At 34.2% G+C, this 23,601-nt stretch overlaps 1 protein-coding gene across 1 annotated transcript in view; it reads right to left on the bottom strand.

Moving 5' to 3' along the window:
* Nucleotides 1-8,097: 8,097 nt before the first annotated feature.
* LOC110032542 overlaps nt 8,098-23,601 on the bottom strand; it is a 19,604-nt gene continuing 4,100 nt past the window's right edge. The window contains exons 3-9 of the mRNA XM_020736201.1: nt 10,329-10,362; nt 9,997-10,230; nt 9,330-9,419; nt 8,732-8,797; nt 8,562-8,653; nt 8,407-8,454; nt 8,098-8,330 (exon numbers count right to left, since the gene is read on the bottom strand). Coding sequence (XP_020591860.1) covers nt 8,213-8,330; nt 8,407-8,454; nt 8,562-8,653; nt 8,732-8,797; nt 9,330-9,419; nt 9,997-10,230; nt 10,329-10,362 — 682 coding nt within the window. The 3' untranslated portion in view covers nt 8,098-8,212. The remainder of the gene's footprint in view (nt 8,331-8,406; nt 8,455-8,561; nt 8,654-8,731; nt 8,798-9,329; nt 9,420-9,996; nt 10,231-10,328; nt 10,363-23,601) is intronic.

The following is a 23,601-nucleotide window of genomic DNA, read 5'->3' as shown; positions in this document are numbered from 1 at the left end:
AATAGACAATTCCTAAACTAGAAAATGAACATTTGATTTTAAAGGAAAATTATCTTTTAAAAATGTAGAAAAATCAAGCACTATAAATAGAAATGAAAAATTCTTATTGTTATCATTCAGAGAAATTTTAAACACTTATTTTTAAATTTACAAATTTATTCATATAGGATTAATTCAAATGGCATTTAAACCTCTAACTCTAACATAATTAAATGCTTCCATCTTAGCTTGTTTAAGAGATGGAAGTTCTCAAAATTGGGCTCAATCGTTAGTGAGAATTTCAGAAACATGTTTGTTTCATGGTCCGATTCATTTTAATACGCATCTAAATTTAAGTTTATCTCTAACTGATATAAATTTATCTGAAGTAGCAAAATTACAAGTTCAAATGCATGGTAATGAATTGTTTTTTTCAAAGGTCTAAAATAATTGCCTTAATAAACATAATCTATTTTAAAATAATGAATACTTCATGTTTCAAGTAGTTCAACCTATAGATAGAGCCACTACAATAGAAGATTATTCAAATTATAGATGGAGAAGTTAAAGTAAGGTTTAAGCCTAGAAGATCTATATCTCTAACTAGAATATCTCTAATGTCAATTATTTCTATTCCTTCATCTTCTAACTTAATCTTAGAAAGAATGGTAAATAAAGATATAATCAATAAACTTATAACTATTTTTTAATTAAATTCACATCAATTTTTTCATTTGATAAGTGATCATACATCCCCTACTCCTTTTGAAATGCATTTTAGTTTTAAATGAATTATGTAATAGGAAGTATAGCTCATGTCATTATTATCCATATTTATTTATCTCCTAAATATTCAAATTTTAGAGAATGTTAACAAAAAAAGCAAACACAAAATGAAAGTGAACATTAGTTTTAAACGAATTATGAAATAGTAAGTATAGCTCGCGCCATTGTTATTCATAAATATTTATCTAAAAAATATTATAATTTCAGATAATGTTTGATGCGAGTGACTATGCTATAGAGACAGTTATTGGACAAAGGTGCAAAAAATTGTTATGGGCTATATACTATGCTAATAAGATCCTTAATGAAGCTCAGATTAACTATATCACTACTGAAAAGGAGCTTCTAGCTATAGTATATGTGTTTGACAAATTCATGTGGTAATTGATTGGTATCAAGTGTATTATGACACCAACCATTCTTCAACTTAGTATCTGATGTTGAAAAAGGATGTGAAAGCAAGATCGATCAGATGGGTCATATTACTGCAAGGATCAATATCAGAGTTGTGGATAGGAAATGTACTCAAAATCAGATAGTGGAACATTTATCGAAAGAATTAGATATTTGTTGAACTAGTTGTACTTAGATGTATATCTAATAAGAATTTACCCCCTATATAATTGTATTTTTTTTCTAATAATTTTTAAACTTTCAAAAACATTAAAAAGAAGAGGAATGCAGTATGTTTTAATTTAAGGAGATGATGATAGAACTTAAAATTATTACAGGTCTATCTAGATATAGTAATCCTTAAGGAATTATTCTTACGATTGAAACTTTCATCCTAAAGAAGAAAAAAAAGAGGTTTAAATGAAATATAGAAGCTTGAGGAGAAACCTTACCAAAATTTGGTTCTACTAAAACACTTTTTAAATTAAAAACTCCACTACATTCCTAAATTTATTTATGTTTATGAAGTATTAGGAGATTATTTCAAGGTGAGCATAATTCAATATATTTTCTATATAATATATATTGTTTAGCATTTATTAATTCCTTTTTGAAATAAATATGAAATTATGTTTTCTTTGTTGAAAATAAAGTTTCTTATACCTATGAAGAATTGCATTTTCCTAACTATGGATTACTTGAGGCATCATTGTAGATAGTTTTCCATGAAACCCACTCCTATAAGTTAACAAATTAATATTTAAGCTTTGGTGTTACTTAGAGACAAATAACCTTTAAGTTTGGGGGATTTTTATGTGTGAATGAGTAAGCTAGTATTTCTTGATGTTTCTACACATTTCTATGGATGAAATTGCACTTTAAGAAAGGTATTTTGGTGTTTATATTGAAAGGTATTTTGGTGTTTATATTGAAAGGTACAACAAGAAATTGAAGTGGGGAAATGAAGAGGAGACTTGGAGAATATAAGAGCAAAGTGACACTAGCGCTTAGGCACCATACCCTAGGGCTCCTAGGTGCCAATCTCTGCCTTATGAGAGGTTGGCGCCTAGGTGCCAACCATTGGGCGCCTAGGCGCCCGTTCATCCGTAAGCAAACAAAGAGCATAGTGCTTAGGCGCCAGAAACTGCCTTGAAAAGTTGCTGCAATTCATGAATCCAATCGTGTGAATCATGTGGGGGATCGTGTAGGAATGTTGTAGAGGTGTGGAAGCTAATGTAAAGAGTATATAAATAGTAGTACATTAGGGACTTAGAGAAGAGTGATGCTAGTGGGCTATTGAGTGGGGTTTGCTTGCTGTGAGAACCTTTCTTCTTCCTCTAGTGCAGAGGACATTGAGAGTTCTATAGGAGTAGCAGCCTAGGAAATTAGGAAGTGTGATTATTGACCATCTTCTGATTATTGTAAAGGAGAGAAAGTTGATTATTCTTGTGCTCTTTCTATTGTATTTCAGTTGTAATAATTGGATATTGTATTTCTCTTGTTTCAATGAATCTGTTTGGTGTTTTTATCATGCTTCTTTAGTAGACTTTTCACTCTTCTTTGTGAAGATTAAGTAAGATGGTTGAAATGAGGATTGCATATTATTTTTGTTACTTTAAATGATGATGAGAAACCTTCAGGGCTTAATTTACTTTTCATTTTGGCTAAGTGAATTGTTAAAATTTATTGTGAACCTTAGGTCTTGGGAAAGTCTACGGTAGAATCAATTACATTTTTCACATTAACTCGTGAGGTATAGGTTGATATGCCTTGCAGTTATATGCAAATGTCAGGGAAATATGCTTAGATGGGTTAGTTATAAGATTTATGGGAACAGTCATTTATAACCAAGTTTCTTTATGCACTCAGGAGAGGAAAAAGAAGACTATTGCTCCTATTTGTCACTAAACTATTCTACTTGCAATTCTCAATTTCATGAAATTCTTTTAACTTATTACAAGGAAGAGCCATTAAGTAATGGATATTTTTAGTGTATTAGTGATAATTTAGGATTACTTTTGTAGGACTTAAAATTTTTTTTAAATTACCTGGGATGCATTAGGATTACTCTGTTTTTTTTTAAATTACCTGGGATGCATTAGGATTACTCTGTAGAACTATTCCAAAACCAACCTTTCAGGCTAGGATTAAAACCAGTAGGTTATAACTTTTCCTAACAAATATTACCCCGTTACCAGTGGGATCAATATTCCAAGCTCTAAAATCTGATATTACTGATACAACATGTGCACTTGCATGAGCCCCTTGTGTGTTGTAGCTCCAAGAAGCGATATTAATGACTTATTAGATGAGTTAACATCCTTGAGGGACAAGCAAAATTCCTAGTTCACAAACACCGTATTTATTGAACTATAGGATGGACCCTATTGATGAAATTGAACTAAAAAGATAGGTTAATGAATTCTTACCAAGAAGGCTTTATTAAAAAAACCTAAGTCCTTATGCAATTATTTCCTTTTTTATTACTAAAAAATGATACTTGGAGAAAGTGTGTAGATAATGGAACAATGATTAAAATTATAATTGATGATTCATCAACTAAATTCATCATTTAGCACAAATCTTGATACATTTTGCATAGATCTTCAAGCATTTTTAGTAAGAAATGCTCCTATTCACATTAGAAGCACCCAGAGCTCTGATTTTAGCAAAACCGTCATCAACCAGATGGAATCAACAAAACTAACCCAACGATACCAAAATTGATCCAATTCGGACTAAATAAAGCCTGACTCAAGCCATTAAACTACTTTTTGAGGCTTTAAGTAGTTAGTTGGATGGTCAAATGGACTCAAAGTTTGACATGTCTTCATCCAAATCGAACGACTTAACTAGAGAAGTTTAACAAAACAAAGATCACATAACTCTGAGGTCAATAAGGTTATCTAATCATACAAAACTCTCCTATTAATAAGGGGCATCAATGTGGGTTGTTTGATCAGGAGGTTATTAAACAAAGAATGAAAATGTCCCTCCTCCATGACTTATAAATAGACCTCATCTCTTCACTTGAGAATTAAGAGAAGGATCCTAATTTTGGAGTTGTTATGGAATGAAAATCTAATGATAAATTCTGACCTCTGTAGTCGTTGACCACTGTTAACATCCGCTCACCATCCGCCATCAACCACCACCAGTTGCCCCCTACTCACCGCCATTGGTGGACTTTACAGAGTAATGAAGTGCTATGAGGAGTAAGTAAGCACACTGCGGAGTAGCAAATGACTCTGTTAAGTGACGAAGTACTCTATTAAGTAACGAAGTACTTTGTTGAGTAATAAATTATCTTAAATACTACACAACAACATACCTCAAACATGTATTACATACCTGATAATAACTTTCCTGACTTCCGGTGGCAACTTTCTTAAGCGTTGTATTCATAATTAGTGAATCCTTTTATATACTGTGTATGGATAAACATTGTAATTTATGTAACTTTGTAAACTTTTCCAAGTTGCGGGATAAGGTTTTATCATTATCTTTGCAAACTTATAGTGGATCATTTTAACTGGCAAAGCCTCATAGTTTTTTACCTTTTCAGGTTGTTCACAAAAAATTTATGATGTCTTCTCATGTTTCTTTCTCACTATTTCTGTGGGTGATGGATTTTTGTACAAAGCTGAGACATTAAATTATTACTCTACCGCTGTAAATTTTCTAACACACAACAATAATAAACTATAATTCTTTTTTTCTTATATTGGATTACAAGTTGGACCTTATTATTGGATTATGTTAATTCTCCAAGATAGACTTGAACATTGGTTATCATCATATAAGACTAATTCTTGAGGATGAGTGAAAGATAACATTACAAACCTTAGTTAGTTTTTAAGAGTATTTATTTATGCCTTTTGGATTGTTTAATGCCTTAACACATTCTTGAGGTCACCAAACACTATTTTAAAACTATTTACTGTTCACTTTTATGGCATTTTTTTTAAAACATTCTTGTTTATTGTTTTAATGAGAAGTCGCATTTAAATAACTTGAGATTAATTTTGTGGAAGTTAAGTGTATGAAATTTATAATGTTAGTCTTAAGAAATGTTTCTTTGTTAGACAAAAGTTGTTCTCTTAAGTTTTATGATATCTATCAAAGGATTAATCAAACATATCAAAGGCTAAGTCAATCATAAATTAGACAATGCCATAATTAGTCAAATATGTCAGAGGATTTCAAGGACTAGCAACTTTCTATAGAAGGTTTAGAAAACACTTTAGCACTATTATCACTCCAATCAAAGATATGCTAAGAGAAAGAAAAATTTACTTGGACAACCACAACAAATAAATCCATGGAACAAATTAAAGCTCTCATGATCTCTTCACACATTCTAAAATATTTTAAGGTTGATAAAATATTTGAAGTAACTTGTGATACTTCGTGAGTAGGGATAGGAGAAATATTAAGTCATGAGAACTATCCAGTGGCATTTTATAGTAAAAAATTGAATGATGTTGGACAACACTATTTTGTATATGATAGATACATCATTCAAACTCTAAAGAATTGGAGATACTATTTATTATATAAAGTTTATCCTTAACATGTGTCATCATGCTCTAAAGTTCATAAATACCCAAATAAAATTAAATTATAGAAATGTAAAGAGAGTACATCTCATAGTCATCTTTTATACTTGAGCTCTCTAATAATTATTCTTTCGTACTTAAATATAAGCATGAGAATAGAATAAATTAGCAAGTGCATTGTCAATGCTATCTCGCATAGCCGTCTTTTATACTTGAAAGGTATCAATCTACAAAATGTAAAAAATTACATACTAGGCTTGTATGCCATATTAGGAGAAATAGTGAGAAAGAATGTTGGTTAAACATTTTTTTCATTTTTTCATTTTTAAACATTTGGCTAATTTAATATAAATAATTTTTTTATCAATTGGAATTTGCACAAATGCTTATGTTCTTGAATTATCAGATGACATATTTATTAGACATGTTTTTAGTATAAAATATTTGTTATCATTTATAAGAGTTGGCAATCCTTCAAATATGCAGGGCTATTCTTTTGTAGAAATACAAAATCATCACTTATAGGTGTCTAACCAACATTCTTCTCTTAAAATTGATCATATTATTACTATGGAGATGCTAAAGATTATAGATTTTTTGGTAAAAGGAAAAACATACCAAAATCATAAGATAGGATACTTGGATTACTAGAAATAATTAGGAGAAACTTTCACTTAAGACTAGTGGAGAATTATATTAGTTTCAAACTCTTCAAGAAAGTATTCATTAGGGTTTGGAGAAATTAATATTGCACAAGGTGTATGAAGTGCCCATGCAACTAGAAATTATGACAACTCAAGGAGTGAAAAAAGATGGCCTAAACTTGACATATTTTACTTAAAACTATAAAATAAGGACATAGGATACTATCTCAAACGCACATTGGCTACCCCATAACTTTTTAAAAGCAATTTTGTTGAAGATGTGAAGATCAGACATCAAAAATCCCCTTTTGATGCCAAAAATAAAGCATCCTAAAATAGGGTACAGAATGAAGTCCTGCTGCATTGGTAGACTTATTACTCTTAGCCATTTTGATTCATACAAAAAATTGCTAATTTTACAAAATAATTTCATACTTTTTATTTATATCAGCATCAGTTTTTTCTAAAATAATTTCATAATGTTTGATTGTATGAAGATTACTAATAGTTTAGTCCCCTTAACAAAGTTACTCCTAGACAAAGTTGCTAAAATACTTTGTTTTTCATGTTTGATCCAACGTTTGAAAGTTAGCAGAGTTTGTTGAATATTAATTGAATCACTTAATTATAAAATAGAAATCAATTTGTGGCTATAAAAATATTATCTTTAGTGCATTAAATTGTCCCAGAAGCGAAATTATTCTTAACGCGAATAACAATTATATATGATCGATAAGAATTTGAAAACACCGGCGTTAATTTAAAACCTTTGGAAGATTACCATTTCTCATGTGAACATGATTTAGGGCCGTTTGAGACAGCTTGTTTGGTGCAGTGCCGTTTTGAAAACTCACATAACCAGTTAGGATAAAGCTTATGCGTTTTCAAAACGCTAAAAATCACATTTTCACACCGCACCTATCTAAGTACAGTGACAACTTTCTGGCAACAATTTAGTTTTTTTCAAAAAAAAAAAAAAAAATTATAATAACCACCTCACCTAGCTTATCAACAGATTATTCAATAAACTGCATCTGCTCCAAACAGACCCTAAACGCATTCGTAGCACATACATTAAAATATGTGATCCACCAAGTTTAAAAAAAAATACTGAAGGCGTGCATTCGAAGAATTTTTGACTTTATTAGCATATTAAAATCACATAATATTTACTGAACGAAAGTGCACAATATGTAAATTATATAGTTTGTTTGGCTAATTTAATATAAATAATTTTTTTATCAATTCACAAGAAAATTGGAAAAGCAGTTAAGAGGTTTGGTTTTGCATTGTATTAACTGTGAGATCGAAGAACACAAATGATAGCGACGGAAATTTGTAATTTGAGGAAAAAAATTGTTTGATCAGAATATCCTAATAAGAAATTAATATTGTTAAATTTATTATGAGATTAATAAAGTATATTACATTCATCTTCAAATAAATTTAAAGCTCATTTTGAAATATATTTTGATTCAATTTTCACTTTAAAGCCAAGAGAGGCACTCAGCAGCTCTAACCAAGTAGATTTGCTGGTTAGGCCTGGCGTCAGTTCCTCAAACTCAAGCCTCATGATGGCTCGTGTGATTTTTTACACTTAAATGGTTGTAATGATGTGAGAAATTATTGCATCAGGACAACTGATGCAAATTTTCATCAGTTATCTAATTAAAATTGGCCACGTCAAAATGTGGACCCCACTGAAATACATTGGTTGTTTTTTAAGAAGTATGGGACCCATCCTAACACATGACCAATTTTAATTGGACAACTAATGCAAATTTGCATCAGGTGTCCTGATGCAATAATTTTTCATAATGAAGGCAAACATTCACTTCACAAGAAAGGCATTTAAAATAGTCTTCTGTATGCAATGGGAAAAAGTCGAGAGAAACACGAGTTCTTCGCTCTAGCAAGAAGGTAATATATACCGAAGCAGGGGATATGCATCAATACCATGGTGAAATACCTGCAGTTAGTAGTAATCTATCAGCACTTTTTGAAGGCCTGGGTGTGTATGAGAGAGATCTGATACTGAAGCTTACCACAGTGGTGCCCAGGAAGTAGAAAGATCCATGAAAGGGTAAGGCCACCTGAAGAGGAATCACATGCAGAAATCATTATCAGACAAGCTAAAACGCATAAAGATAAAGAGTAAAACATGGTCATTTAGCTGTAATCTTTTTAATAATTTTCTCACCATTTGAAGCCGCAGGCATGCAGAATCCATTGAAAAGCTACATAGATACAGCTCCAGAGAACAAAGAAAGCCATTCCGAACAAAGGAAATGGCTGAAATAACTGAAAGTAAACCAAACTAGAAAGGAAAAAAAAAAGGAATATAATGAATTAGCTGTTACTAACGCTTACCAGACTATTGAGTATAGAGTCAACAATAAGGAAGATGGCATTTAGCGAGTGCAAGCAGGCCATCATCTGTGGAGCAGTGTCAAAAGTTAAATAAAGCATCTAAGAAGACTTTAAATAAATTTTACGAACGGCAACACGTGCACAAATCCCTGAATTAAAAGAGCTCGAGTTAGATTTAGGTCATGAAGATTGATACAAAAGTGTTTATTCCAGTGTTATGCATTTGCTCGAGTGAAAAGAAACAGAAGATCTCCATCCAACCTACTCACTTCGGGCACTCTCAATATTTATGAAGGGCTAAAGGAGCAGTAAACATGAGAGATTTGGTGGTTTTAGTCGATACTTTCATTAACTAATCTCCCTAGAGTATGAAAAATGAAAAAAATGTTTAATAACTCCAACAATCTAGACAAAGTAGAAAATGAAAACAATGATGCTTAGGTTTTCCAGCTACAAAAACAAATGCCAGAAACACTCTAAAAATTTTCCCCTTTGTAACTTTTGTATTCAATGCATCAATGAAAAAAAAATATTTTCTCCAAAAAGCCGACATGAAAGAAAAGACGAGCTAAAGAAGATTAAGATTTGTAATACCAACCAAAGTCACCCTGAAGTGCACACTAGACATAAATGGTACGAGCAGACACCAAAAGATGACATCCGTTAACATCACGGCTCCTGCACTCGTCTGCCAAAAAAAATTTTTTTACCTGTTAAAAATTGGCATAAATGAGGAAAATAGCCTACTTGAATTCAACATCAATAGCCATACAATTAGAACATTACAGCACAGCACACAGGAGAGATGAATATACCATAGGAGGGCAGAAAAAATGAATAAGTTTCCGCTTTTCCACATTGTGTATTAAAGAAAAAAGAGTTTCTTTATGTTGTTCATGAGATTAAGGGTCCGTTTGAGACAGCTTATTTGGTGCGGTGGCGTTTTGAAAACGCACCTGACCTGTTGGGGTAAACGACGTTTTGGCAGCTTATGCATTTTCAAAATGCTGAAAACAGTGTTTTCACACAGCCCCTAGTGCGGTGGCAGCTCTGACAGCGGTCTGGCTTTTCCAAAAAAATAAAAATTTGTAATAGTCATCGCACCTAGCTTATTAGTAGATTAGCAGATTATTTTTAATCAGCTTATTAGCAAATTATTCAATAAGTTGCAGCTGCCCCAAACAGACCCTAAGACGAGATCCCATATAGCAGAACAAGAGCTAAAATAAGGCTAACATAAATGATAGTTTTATGAGAGCATAAACCTGATAGGTAATTTGCATAAAATGGCCCCATAGCCCTGCTCTTTCTTCATGCATCAGGTCACCGCCATAGTTTGAGAGAATATAACCATTCCTCTCCTCTTCAGGTGCGAGAGCTAAATCTGAATCATGGCATTGTTCAAGGTCTCCTCTAAGGAGGCAACTGGCCTCCTCATTTTTAAAAAAAGCATGTTTTGAACAGATCCAGCAACCATGAGCAGATGCCACAGTACCAATCTACGAGCATACAAAAGGGAAAGGAAAATAAATTATTTTGGTGATTACCAAAACCAATAAATCAAAAACAAAACTAGGATAAAGTTAAGAAAATGTACCGCAAAATAAATGATGACTAGCGCAAATGTCCACCTTACATGCCATTAAAACATGTGAAGAATGCATTCAGTTAGTTGTAAGCTTGAAAGAAAACCTTAAAAAGAAACATTATTCTTAATCTAAAGCTCACAAGATAAACTTTATTTAGCTGTTCAATTTAACACAGAACATATCTTAAATGTAGCAAAGAAAGGAGCTTTGCTAATATTTGGGGAGCACTGGCTGATTTTTGCAGCAAAATGATTATGTGCCAAATAGTTTCACAATAGAATTGCAGCATATCAGATATGCCTCATCACCCAAGTAGTAAATTTAGTGCATTTAGCAATCTATATCACTGAAAGCATAAATCAGCCAAGAAAAGCTAAGTTATCCTACCCTGAGAGCGTTTTCTTATAGAAATATTTGATGGACAAGTAAGCTTAGGGAGATGAAAATAGTAAGCCCAGGCAAGACAAGATCCATAAAGCTGCACCTGCTACTGTTATTTTTAGTTCAAAAACTGTGTGAGGGCAAGTTGAGTTAAAGCAAGTTTGGCTTGACACGAAATAAAAAATTTCAATTCCTATTGACTCGAGATCATCATAAGTTATTAAATTCTCCAATATTAAAGTCTTTTTAAATATGCATACATATCTAAGACATCATATCATAAATATCCCCATCTTATATGTGATATACACTTATACACAATTGTGACTCCGAAACTTCCAATATTAAAGTCTATTTAAATATATATACATATCTAAGAAATTGTATCATAACTATCCCCATCTTATATGTAATATACACTTATACACAATTGCGGGCTCCGAAAATTCTGTCGCCCCAGACTCTCTGTATTTGTTTGTTAAGGGCTTTGAAAGGTCAAATTTTCAGAAGGCAAATGGAATAATAGATAAAAAAAATTACCTAGAGATTTCTCTCTCATTTTTGCGAGGACTTTTAGATCGGGGGTTCGAGCTTTCCCAATAGCGCAAGCCCCTATGATTAACTTTTCCCTCTTAATAACATGAGAGTGCTTTCAATAAAGGATAGTCATTTAAAGCTGAATATTCAACATATATTACCAATTGACTTAAAATTTAGATTTAAAGTTTATCACCTTAAGCTTAAAGTAAATGATGGGGAAAATGATGATAAACCTGATTAAGATTTTATGGTTTCATCATCCCAAGTCATCATGGTCAGTTATATACTTAATCAGAAGAGGTAGTTGAACCACCTAACTGAATGAGTCTTCTCAGGAATCATGAGTTCTGTCGTCCAAATGAATGTTAAAGATATGGAGTAGATATTTGCTTAAGGAGACAAATTTAAATTGACTTTAGATATAAAGATATGGAGTAAATATTTACTTATTAATCTATACACTTGTTATCAGAGCATTAGTTTCAATCCATTGGATTCATAACTACATTTAGAAGGATTGGCAGAGGAACCCAAGAAAATTGTTTGGAGATTGACACATGAAACTCATGTATAAATTTAAGCCAATAAAGGGAAAAAATTTAGTAAGCTGTAAGAGGCTTTCTCTAACTTCTCTAACTAATGCTCCATTATTCAAATCAAAACGCCAAATTTAAGGACATCATTGAAACCTTTGTTACCTACGGAAAGGAAACTCCAGCAAAAACAACATCAATTTTTATTGATCATAGTGGTTCAAATGGCATTTTCCGTTGATCTACCTATTTTGAAGGAGACAATAACCATTCCTCAAGATGCCCTTAAGGAAAAGGAAAACGAAAGAATTCAGAAATATCTTTCTTTTACTAAAACTTCAATATACATACATGTCCTTAAGGAGAGAGCACTCAAAACACAACAGCTAAGCAAAGAACATTTACACAGAAAAGGTATTAGGATGTTACATCAAGCTACTCAGGCTATTTATGATGGTTACAACACAGCTTGAAAAAGTACACTATCAATAGCTTTAACATGAGTTGACCACAGATTGATAATCAATTCCATCATGGAAAGCCCATAAACAAGTTGGTTTATCAAAATTCATTCAGATCGGCACCAAAATCAAAAGAGATCACAACGTGGGCTAGCTAAGTGGTCTAATGGTACTTCATCTATATGAGTACATAACAGAATTAGAGGAACCCACGCCAAGAGTGACAATTCATATTTATGAACCTAAACAAAATTGTGAGCAAGTAACAATCTCCACCTATGGTGCCTTTACTAGTGAAAATTCAGCTCTATGCACATTAAAATACTTTTTGGAGAGGGGATCCTCAATAGTGACGGTAATGAATTATGCTTCTAGATCTGAGAGCAATAAGACCTGAGAAAGAATAAGGAGTTCAACCTCCATAATCTCAATGAATTTGTACTCAAAAGTGAGGATGATGGCAAAACATCAGCAAAGGAGAGGTCGCATAATTCATGGTGAAAGTAATGAAAGAAGCTTGATTCAAAAAAAAAAAAAAAAAAAACAAGAAAAAAGTACGAATGAGCATCATAAAAAGAGAAACCCTTTTTACCACTTTATCAACAGGAATACCCTTGTAATAGTTGAGCAACTTTTTTCACCTAAACCAAAAAGGTCATAGTAGCTAGTGACAAGTTCATTGCATTTCTTCTTCCTCATCTTGATCAAGTCAACTAGTGAAATCAACTTGCAAGATCTAACTTCGCAGAAACCAATGATCAAAAGCTTAAGGATAATGAAGGAATTTTCTGCAGATCAAGGAAATTAAGTGCTTTGCTCTTAAGCTTCATGGACATGTGAAGTCAGCTTAAGAGTAGAGAAACTAATATAAACCCTAATATAGATCCCCATATTGCATAATATCATAGTCTTCAGAGTATTATGATGGACTCTTTAAAAACGCTAAGAATTCCACCTAATTATCATACAACAAGTTTAGCTATAAATAGATGGGGCTCAAGCATGCAATCTGTAATTGAACCATTATCAATGACAAACACAATATGTTCCACGACCAAACTTTTGTTGGCTCCATCTCCTGACTCTAATTTGCATCCCTAAAAAATGCATATGGCATAGCCCAAGACGAACAAGAGGAAGAAAGGAAAAAATACAGATTAATTCTATTACAATTTCTTTGTAAAAATGAATATCTTTAAGCTGTCACACCTTACAGCCACTTCTATTTAAACTAACCACAGCAAGTACACTAACTACTTAATGAAACACAAAGATAAAATAATAAATTTTAGCAATATTGATAATCAAGGAAATGCTGCTATCGGGTCACCCATGCATCTACCGCTGCACTTGTGTCTCTGCATCTGTCCTACACCATATTCTTCTCCACTTTAAAAGAATGAGCTCAAGCATGGTAACGTCATCTGGAGGGTGGTATTCATAAATATCAGAGAAATTGAAGGTGGGAGAATTGTTTGGTCCAGTTGAAAAAAAAAGATGTAAGCATTAACATTGATTTTTTTGAGCAACAGAAAGGGAACAAACTTACATGGCTTCAGTTTGAAATAGGAACCCACAAGGAAACGCTTCTTTTGTAAGTGAACCATGATTAGGTCGCCCTTCTTAAATTCTTTGATTCTTTTCTTCTTATCTACTTATTGTTTGCAGGACTGGCAACTGCTAAATAGCTTTATTTTTACATCTTGGAGATTGACATCAAGTCAAAAACCAAGTTCTATCTTGCTTTGCTGTGGGTTTTCGGTAAAACAGCAAGGTCCACGGTATGATTTGGAGGCTTGGTAAAAACAAGGCTAAAGAGAGACCTTCAATTAGATTGATACACCATTCAATTGTATGTATATTCAGTTTGACATAATATTTCATCTCATTGCTTTGGTTGTTCTTCGGCTAAACATCAAGGCATATTATCAACTAATCAGTTTACCACTTCAGTCTGGACATCCATTTGAGGATGATAAGTTAAACTCATACAAAGTTCGATGTGTAATCTCTTTGATAACTCTCACCAAAAATAACTCATATTAACATCTCGGATTGAGGTAAGGCTCTGAGGAATTCCATGTAGTCTAATAATCTCCCTAAAAAAAATTCAAGCTAAATCAAGAGCACTGAGCATCTTCTTGCAAGCCACAAAGTGAGATATTTTTTTAGAAATAATCCAACACAATCATAGCGGAAAAGAATCCCCTTTCTCTTTGAAAAGCCTAGAACGAAATCTTGACTTGCCTTCCTAAATTGTTTCAAAAATGGATAATGGTAGATAAAGGCGAGTGTTTTCTTGAAAATTTTATTTTGCATTACTATATCAAAAAGATACAAAAATTATGCATATATGCATCTATGATGTACAAAAGTGAGATCTATCCTCTATAAGTATGGTAAGGAGTTCTGTATCATCATCTATATGCATCAAAATAAAAGAACCACTAAGAGCACGCTTAGCACAAAAATGAGAGGCTCAATTACATTCACGAGGCGTATGGAAAGACAAAACTTGTTTAAAGTGTAATAGGATTCAGAAAAACAAAATCATTAGCTACATGAGGCCTTTGCCGCCAAACCACATCCTTCATGGTGGAGCTTAGAAATTGCATGATGTTTGCATTATCCCCTTCAATGATTATACCTTTGCACTCAAACATCCAAGGCTTGCAAAATTCCTGAAACACGAGTGTTTTCAGTCGTTCCCTCATGATTTTGGCACATAACACATTTTTCTATGAAAAAGTAAATATTCTGTTATGGTATATAGAAATAGAACGATCGACGACAAAACGAAAAATAGAACGAGAAAATTCACACCAGAAAAGAACACACAGATTTATGTGGTTAGACAAATTGCCTACATCCACGGAGTTACAGAGGATTTTACTAATTGAGGAATTTACACCGTCGTCTATGTCGACAATTACAAGAAAGAAATTTCTTACTTCCACTCTCTCTATCTGAGAGCCACAAAAGAGGACAGGTGCAAAGAAAAAGAAACACCGCAAGCAACAGCTCTTTCTTCCTTCTTCCTATCTTCAATACAAGCAAAAAAACCTTCTTCCTGTCTTCAACGCAAGCAAGAATCCTTCTTCCTACCTTCACCACAAGCAGTAGCTTCCTTTTCTTCTCTCCTTTCTCTCCACCGTAAGTCTTTTTTCTCCGCATTAAATCACAGGAGAAGAAGCACCTTGCTGTTGCTTTGATTTTTGGCCTCACCGTAAGCTAAATCAGAAGAAGAAAAAAGGAATAATAAAAAAGGTTTGCAAATCCCTTTTTTATTCTCTTCGCCTGTAGCCACACACCAAACCACAATTCTTCTTCTGTTATTTAATTGGTGGTCAGTAAACACAAATAGTTAAGAAATTAATTAATTCCCACATCACATAATAAAGCAACTGCAAGGAGAGAAGCAATTTCGCGAAATCAGGGAGAGAGGAGGCGGGAAGGTGACGCGAGAGCAATTATATTTGCTTTTTTTTAATTATTTGTTTAAATCGGGCTCCACCTCAACAAATCTCTCACTTGGAGACTAGTACACAAACTACAACGTCTTTTACTTAAATTGATATCCTCCATTGGCAGCTTCACCCTTTCATTCAAACATGAATCCTCCACCTCTACAACTCAAAGACCCTTGTCTGCAAGCTAGAAGACTAACTGAAGTTGCGCACAATCAAGCTAGACTAACTGAAGTTGCGCACAACTTCAATTTCTCAAGAGTGCAAGCTAGAAGACTAACTGAAGTTGCGCACAACTTCAGTTTCTCAAGAGTAATACCCTTTGTGAGTAATACCCTTTGTCAACAAACCAGCAAGGTTTTGGCTTCCACAAATTTTCTCAAGCAACAACTGTCTTTCATCCAACAATGACCGTATGAAATGATACATGATTGAATATGCTTAGTCCTGGATTGAAACACTGGATTTCTGGTAAGAAATATGGCGCTCTGACTATCATTGTAGAGAATGTTATTCTGCTTCTTCTTACCCAATTCTTCCAAGAAGCCCTGTAGCTATATCATCTCCTTTGCAACCTCTGACACTGCTATGTACTCAGCTTCTGTAGTAGACAAAGAAACTGTCTTCTGCATATTAGAACCTCATGATATTGCAATGCCACAAATAGTATAAGTATAACCCGTAGTACTTCTTATGGTATCAATGTCTCCAGCTAGATCAACATCAACATAGTCATGTACCTCTGAACTCTTTCCTGAGAAACACAAGAAAGTTTCTGCAGAGCCTTTTAGGTACCTCAAGATCCACTTCACTGCTCCCTAATGTTCCTTTCCTGTATTATTTATGTATCTGCTAACAACTCCCACTACATAAGCAATATCTGGTCTGATGCAAACCATAGCATACATAAGTGAACCAATAGCTGAAGCATAAGGAACCTTACTAATGTGATCTCGTTCCTCTTTTGACTTGGGTGATTGATTCTTGCTGAGTCTGAAGTGACTTCTCAAGGGTGTGTCTCAAGGGGAAGTGACTTCTCAAGGGTGTGACAACTGGTTTGGTCTTATCCATATTGAACCTGCTAAGTATCTTTTTCACATATTCAGCCTGAGAAAGTCTCAACATGTCTCTGACTCTATCTCTGACAATTCTCATACTAAGGATTTGCTTTGTCGCTCCTAAATCCTTCATTATAAAGTGCTCTGATATCTGCTCCTTCAGATTATTGATCTCATCAATACTAGCACCTGCAATAAATATATTATCCACATACAGCAGTAGGATGATATTCTTGCTGAGTCTGAAGTGACTTCTCAAGGGTGTGACAACTGGTTTGGTCTTATCCATATTGAAACTGCTAAGTATCTTTTTCACATACTTAGCCTGAGAAAGTCTCAACATGCCTCTGACTCTATCTCTGACAATTCTCATACTAAGGATTTGCTTTGTCGCTCCTAAATCCTTCATTGTAAAGTGCTCTAACATCTGCTCCTTCAGATTATTGATCTCATCAATACTAGCACCTGCAATAAATATATTATCCACATACAACAGTAAGATGATATAGAAATTGTCAAAATACCTGACATAACAACAGTGATATGTCTGACATCCGTTGTAACCTGCTAAGTACTCTTTTTACATACTCAGCCTGAGAAAGTCTCAACATGCCTCTGACTCTATCTCTGACAATTCTCATACCAAGGATTTGTTTTGCAGCTCTCAAATCCTTCATTGCAAAGTGCTCTGACATCTGCTCCTTCAGATTATTGATCTCCTCAATACTAGCACCTGTAATAAGCATATCATCCACATACAATAGTAGAATGATATAATAATTATCAAAATACCTGACATAGCAACAGTGATCTGTCTGACATCTGTTGTACCCTGCATTGTGCATAAAATTATCAAATTTCTTGTACCACTGTCTAGAAGCTTTTCAGGTTATACAAGCTCTTCTTCAATCTACAAACTGACTCTTCCTTTTCCTGTACCACGAACTCTTCAGGTTGATGCATGTAAATGTCTTATTCAAGATCTCCATGAAGAAATATTGTCTTCACATCTAACTGCTCAAGGAAGAGATATTCAGTAGCCACCATAGACAGTACCATTCTGATGGTTGTAAGCTTCACCACAGGAGAAAAAATCGAATAATCAATACCATGCTTCTGCTGAAAAACCTTTTACAACAAGTTTAGTCTTGTATTTTTTACTGTCATCATGCTCATTCTTCACCCGGTACACCCACTTGTCGTGCAGTGTCTTCTTCCCTAGTGGAATTTCTAGCAACTCCTAAGTCTGATTTTTTAGCAGGAATCCATCTCTACCTTCATGGCTAGCTCCCACTTGCTTGAATTTTCATCTTGTAAGGTTTTTTCATAACTTTGAGGTTCACCATCTGTTAGCAAAATGTAGTTCAAAGTTGGAGAATAACGCTGTGGAGAACGTCTAACCCTTTCTAACCTGCGAACTGAAACTGTAGGTGTAGACTGCTCTAAAACTGACTGTGGAACAATAGGAGTAGATGCCTCGAAACCACTCTACCCGTCACCTGCATCTCTATCCTGCACTGTGACCTCTGATAAATCTTCAAATCTTACTAACTCAGATTCTTTCAATGTTATTTCAGAAACTGTATTGGACTAGTCCTTGTACATAACATTCTTATTGAAAATCACGTTCCTGCTCCTTATGATCTTCCGACCTTGATCATCCCAGAAACAATATCCAAATGGCTCATCTCCATAGACAATGAAATAACACTTCTTTAACTTAGCCTCAAGCTTACTTCGAGCATCAGAATTAATGAAAATATAGGAAACATATCCAAAAGTCTTAAGATAAGAAAATTTGACCTCTTTCTCACTCCAGACTTCTTCAGGTAATTCACGGTTTAATGGAACAGATGACCCCCTATTGATCAAATAAACTACAGTACTAATCACTTCTGCCCAGAAAGTAGGTGGTAGTCCGTCGTGCAATCTCATGCTTTTAGCCCACTCATTAATGGTTCTGTTCATGCGCTCTGCAACACCATTTTGCTATGGTGTCCCTGGAATGGTCTTCTCCATTCTGATGTCCTGAGCTGTACAGTACTCCTTGAACCCACCATCAATGCACTCACCACCATTATCAGACCTCAGACATTTCAGCTTTAAGCATGTCTCTGTCTCAACCATAGTCTTCCAAGTGTTGAACACATTGAATACATCAGATTTATACTTCATAAATAAGCTCATACCTTTCTGCTATGATAATGAATGAAAGTGATGTAATAACGAGAGTCTCCAAGAGATGCCATTAGAGAAGGTCCCCACACATCTGTATGTATAAGATCCAGCTTTTCTGCGTTTGACGCCCTGCTACTTTCAAGAAACTGACATTTCTCTGTTTCCTTATAATGCAACTCTCACACATGTTGAAATCAAGTGACTTCAATTTTGGTAGCTTGTCTCTGGACTGAAGTTCTTTCATACTCATCTGACTCATGTGACCAAATCTGCAATGCCACAACTCTGTTGTGCTGTCTGCAACAGTAGTATCAACGCTGTTAATTAAACCAGTAGTTATATATAGCGTATATGATTTCTTACCTCGAGCCAGTACTAGTGCTCCTTTAATAACATTTCAGGTGTTGTCTGAGAACACTACTGAATGTCCGCATTCATCAAACTACCCAACAAAAATGAGGTTCTTCTTCAGTTCAGGAATGTGTCCGACCTTTTGCAGAGGCCACTTATTCGTGTTTGGAAGTGCAATGTCAATATCTCACATTCTACCACGTTAAGAGCTTCTCTGCTAAATATAATTTCCCAAAGTCACCGACAACATAATTTTGCATTAATTCCAGATGAAAAGTTGTATGAAAAAAAGCCTCTGAATCCAATATTCAGTTATCCACGGAATTATGAACTATCGGCAGTAGTGCATCCTGTGTTTCTTCAGTTACCACATTTGCACTGTTATTCTCCTTCTTAGGATTCATACAGTCCTCTTTAAGTGACCAGTTTTGCCATAATTCCAACAATTTACTTGTTTACCAGGCTTTGATTTGCTTCTGTTTCTGTTCTTTGATTTTGATCTTACCCTGTTTGAGTTCATGTTCTGTGATCTCCCTCTAAAATCAACATTTACTGCTGAACTCAAATCTAAGATCTCGCCAGAATATTTCTTTCGCACCTTCTCAGTCAAAATCAAATCACGAATATCTTCATATTTCAATTTTAACTAACCTGCAGAATTACTGACAGTTATCTTCATAGCTTCTCAGCTATTTGGTAATGAAGTCAATAAGATCAGTGCACATATCTAATCATCAAATTCAATTTTCAGAAATGATAATTAATTTGTGATAGTATTGAAATCATTCAGGTGTTGTACAACAGACGTACATTCTGTCATCTTCAAATTGAATAACTTTTCCATCAGATATTCTTCGTTATTCGTCGATGGCTTTTAATACATACCTGACAGGGCTGTCATAAGATCTGCAGTCGTCATCTCCTTGATAACGTTATGTGCAACAGACCTCGATAGGGTCAATCAAAAAACCCCCATAACCTGTCGATTCAACAGATTCCATTCACCTTCATCTATCCTTTCAGATCTTTTCCCCAATAACAGAAGATGGAGTTTTTTCCCATAGATGTAATCCTCTATACATTCTGCAATAAACAAAATATGTGTCGTCAAATTTATCGATCCTCGAAACCTTCACTTCATCTGCAGTCATTGGCTCCGATACCAGTTATTGTGGTATATAGAAATAGAACGATCGACGACGAAACGAAAAATAGAACGAGAAAATTCACACTAGAAAAGAACACACAGCACACAGATTTACGTGAGAACACACAGATTTACGTGGTTCGGCAAATTGCCTACATCTATAGAGTTGCAGAGGATTTTACTAATTGAGGAATTTACACCGTCGTTTACGTCAACAATTACAAGAAAAAAATTTCTTACTTTCACTATCTCTATCTGAGAGCCACAAAAGAAGACAAGTACAAAGAAAAAGAAACACTGCAAGTAACAACTCCTTCCTGTCTTCAATACAAACAAGAAAACCTTCTTCCTGTCTTCAACGCAAGCAAGAATCTTTCTTCCTGCCTTCACCACAAGCAATAGCTTCCTTTTCTTCTCTCCTTTCTCTCCGCCGTAAGTCTTTTCTCTCCGCCAGGAGAAGAAGCACCTTGCTGTTGCTTTGATTTTTGGCCTCACCGTAAGCCAAATCAGAAGAAGAAAAAAGGAATAATAAAAAAGATTTGCAGATCCCTTTTTTATTCTCTCCGCCTGTAGTCACGCACCAAACTGCAATTCTTCTTCTGCTATTTAATTGGTAGTCAGTAAACACACACAGTTAAGGAATTAATTAATTCCTACATCACATAATAAAGCAACTGCAAGGAGAGAAGCAGTTTCACGAAACCAGGGAGAGAGGAGGCGGGAAGGTGAAGCGGGAGCAGTTATATTTGTTTTTTTTTATTATTATTTGTTTAAACCGGGCTCCACCTCAACATATTCCACCAAAGTTCAGGCCTAAAGAAACCTTCTGCTAATTGAACCATTGTTTTATCTCGCCCTGCATGTGTTGCTAATCCTCCCGCATGCAAATCTTTTATGAGTTGAGACCAAAGGAATATATTAGGAATACACAATTGCTTGTCTTTAAATAAATATCTTGATTTTAGTGAATAGTCGGCAGCAGGTTGATTGGATATACAGCCCTTCCAAGAGTCTGCAAAGTAACTATCTTCCACATATTGCTCCTTTACGGATTCCATGCCTGTGGTGAACATTTAAACAGCCACCAGCAGGTTAGCTCTTCGACTAAAGGCATCAGCCACCTTGTTACATTTGCCAGCTTTATGTTTAAGTACAAAGCTAAATGTCCTTAAAAACATAACCCATCGAATGTGCATTCGGCTTGATGTTTTCTTGAGACTGATGGAACTGCAGAGATTTATGATCATTGTAAAGCATGAATTCCTAGGGGACTAAATAATGTTCCAATTACTTGGGAGATCTCACCACAACATATAAATCTTGCTCACATGCAGACCACTACTGCCTTATTGCCCTCATTTTTCCTCTAAAGAACGCAAATTGTCTATTATCTTGTGAAAGAACCACCCCAACACCATAGTCAATGCATCTACATCAACCTGAAAGGGCTTCTCAAAATTATTCTCAAAATTAGGTACACGTTATGCAGGAGAGCTTCAAATAAAGTGTTTTTAATGTTTTCAAAGCTATTTCATTGCTCAATTTCTCATATAAAAGTCTTGCCCTTCAAAAAATTTGTAGCTAGAGCATTAGCATACTAAAATTTCATATAAACCGTCAATAAAAATTCACTTAGCCATGAAAACTTCAAATCTCTATAAGAGTGTGACGAACAGGCCAAGATAGGATTGCAACAATCTTACTAGGGTCAGTTTTAATTCCTTGTGAACTAACAAGATAGCCAAGGAAGTGCACACAGTTGACGACAAAGTCACATTTAGCCTTGTTAATGTACAATTTATGTTCTCGAAGCTTCTGAAAGAGCTGTTTAAGATGATTCACATGTGTTTCTGGAGATGTTGTAAGCTAAGATATCATCAAAATACACTAGACAAATTTTTCCCAAAAAAGATTTCAATACCTCATACATCAACCTCATGAAGGCACTTAGCGCGTGGCATCATCCGAATGACATGACTCTCTACTCATATAATTGTTTTCTATTTATCTCACGGACATATTTGAATTAGGTGATGTCCACTCCGTAAGTTCAATTTTGAATACATCACCATTCCATAAAATCTGTCTAGTAGATCTTTAGGGTGTGGCATTGAAAACCTAAATTTAGTTTTTATACTATTGATTGCTAGACTGTCAATACACTTTCTCCATTTTCCATTTTCCTTTGCAAAAATTATTGCAAGCAACGCATAATGGCTCTAGAAGTGTCTCATAAATTATTTCTTTAAGAGAACATCTATAATTTCTTCGAAGATTAGCTGTTCTTTTAGGCTCAAATTATTTGGAAGGTTGGGTAGAATCAAACCCATAACTAAATCAATCTATTGTTCTATGGTTGTCATGGGTGGAAGTTAGTCGGGAGGCTCCTTGGGGGTCAATTCATGAAACTTATGCAATAATACTTGGCTAGGAGGTAGAAGAACAACATACATTCGAGCTTCGACTTTGTATTCTTGCAACAATCTAGCCTTTGAAATAGATAGAAAAGCCATTGTATCAACCGTAAGCTCCCTTTGGCCAGTTTTGGTTAGTAGTAGTCTTAATTTTTTCCTCTTTCATTCGAGCATATAGGCATTGGCTCATTTGTTCTGCACTATGATACACGCACACTTCTAATTAATGAGTCGTACAGTGTCGGACATGTATCGAACACGGACACGGCTCTTGACATATAAGTGTCTAATTTAAATAATATTAAAAAAAGATAAGCGTGTTTTAAATTATTGAACTAAAAATTTATGAGAAATATTTTAAGATTAAAATTAAAATATATAACTTTTATGTAAAATTGAAGAAAATTTTACATACATTTCAGTCAAATTTTATTTATTTATATATTTAACACCTAAATTTCAATTTTTACACATATGATGTCTTACATATATATGAAAATTTATATTTCACTTTTTAAAACTAAGGTCTTGTTAGAGATCACTTTCTATTTTCCATTTTTTACTTTTGAAAAGAAAAACAAAAAACAAACTCAAGAATAGTGTTTGTTAATTTTTTTTTTATTTTCTTTCTTTAATTTTGTTTTTAAAACACACAAGGCTTATTTTCAAAACATCAAAAATACAGAAATTGTATTGTGGTTATTTCAAAATCATGTTTTTCGGAACATTACTTGTGTGAGGCTCTGTATAC

Source organism: Phalaenopsis equestris, unplaced genomic scaffold, assembly GCF_001263595.1.
Source record: "Phalaenopsis equestris unplaced genomic scaffold, ASM126359v1 Scaffold000968, whole genome shotgun sequence".
NCBI classification, from domain to species: Eukaryota; Viridiplantae; Streptophyta; class Magnoliopsida; order Asparagales; family Orchidaceae; genus Phalaenopsis; species Phalaenopsis equestris.
The sequence above is the reverse complement of the archived record's forward strand: the minus strand, read 5'-3'. Positions and strand labels throughout refer to the sequence as shown.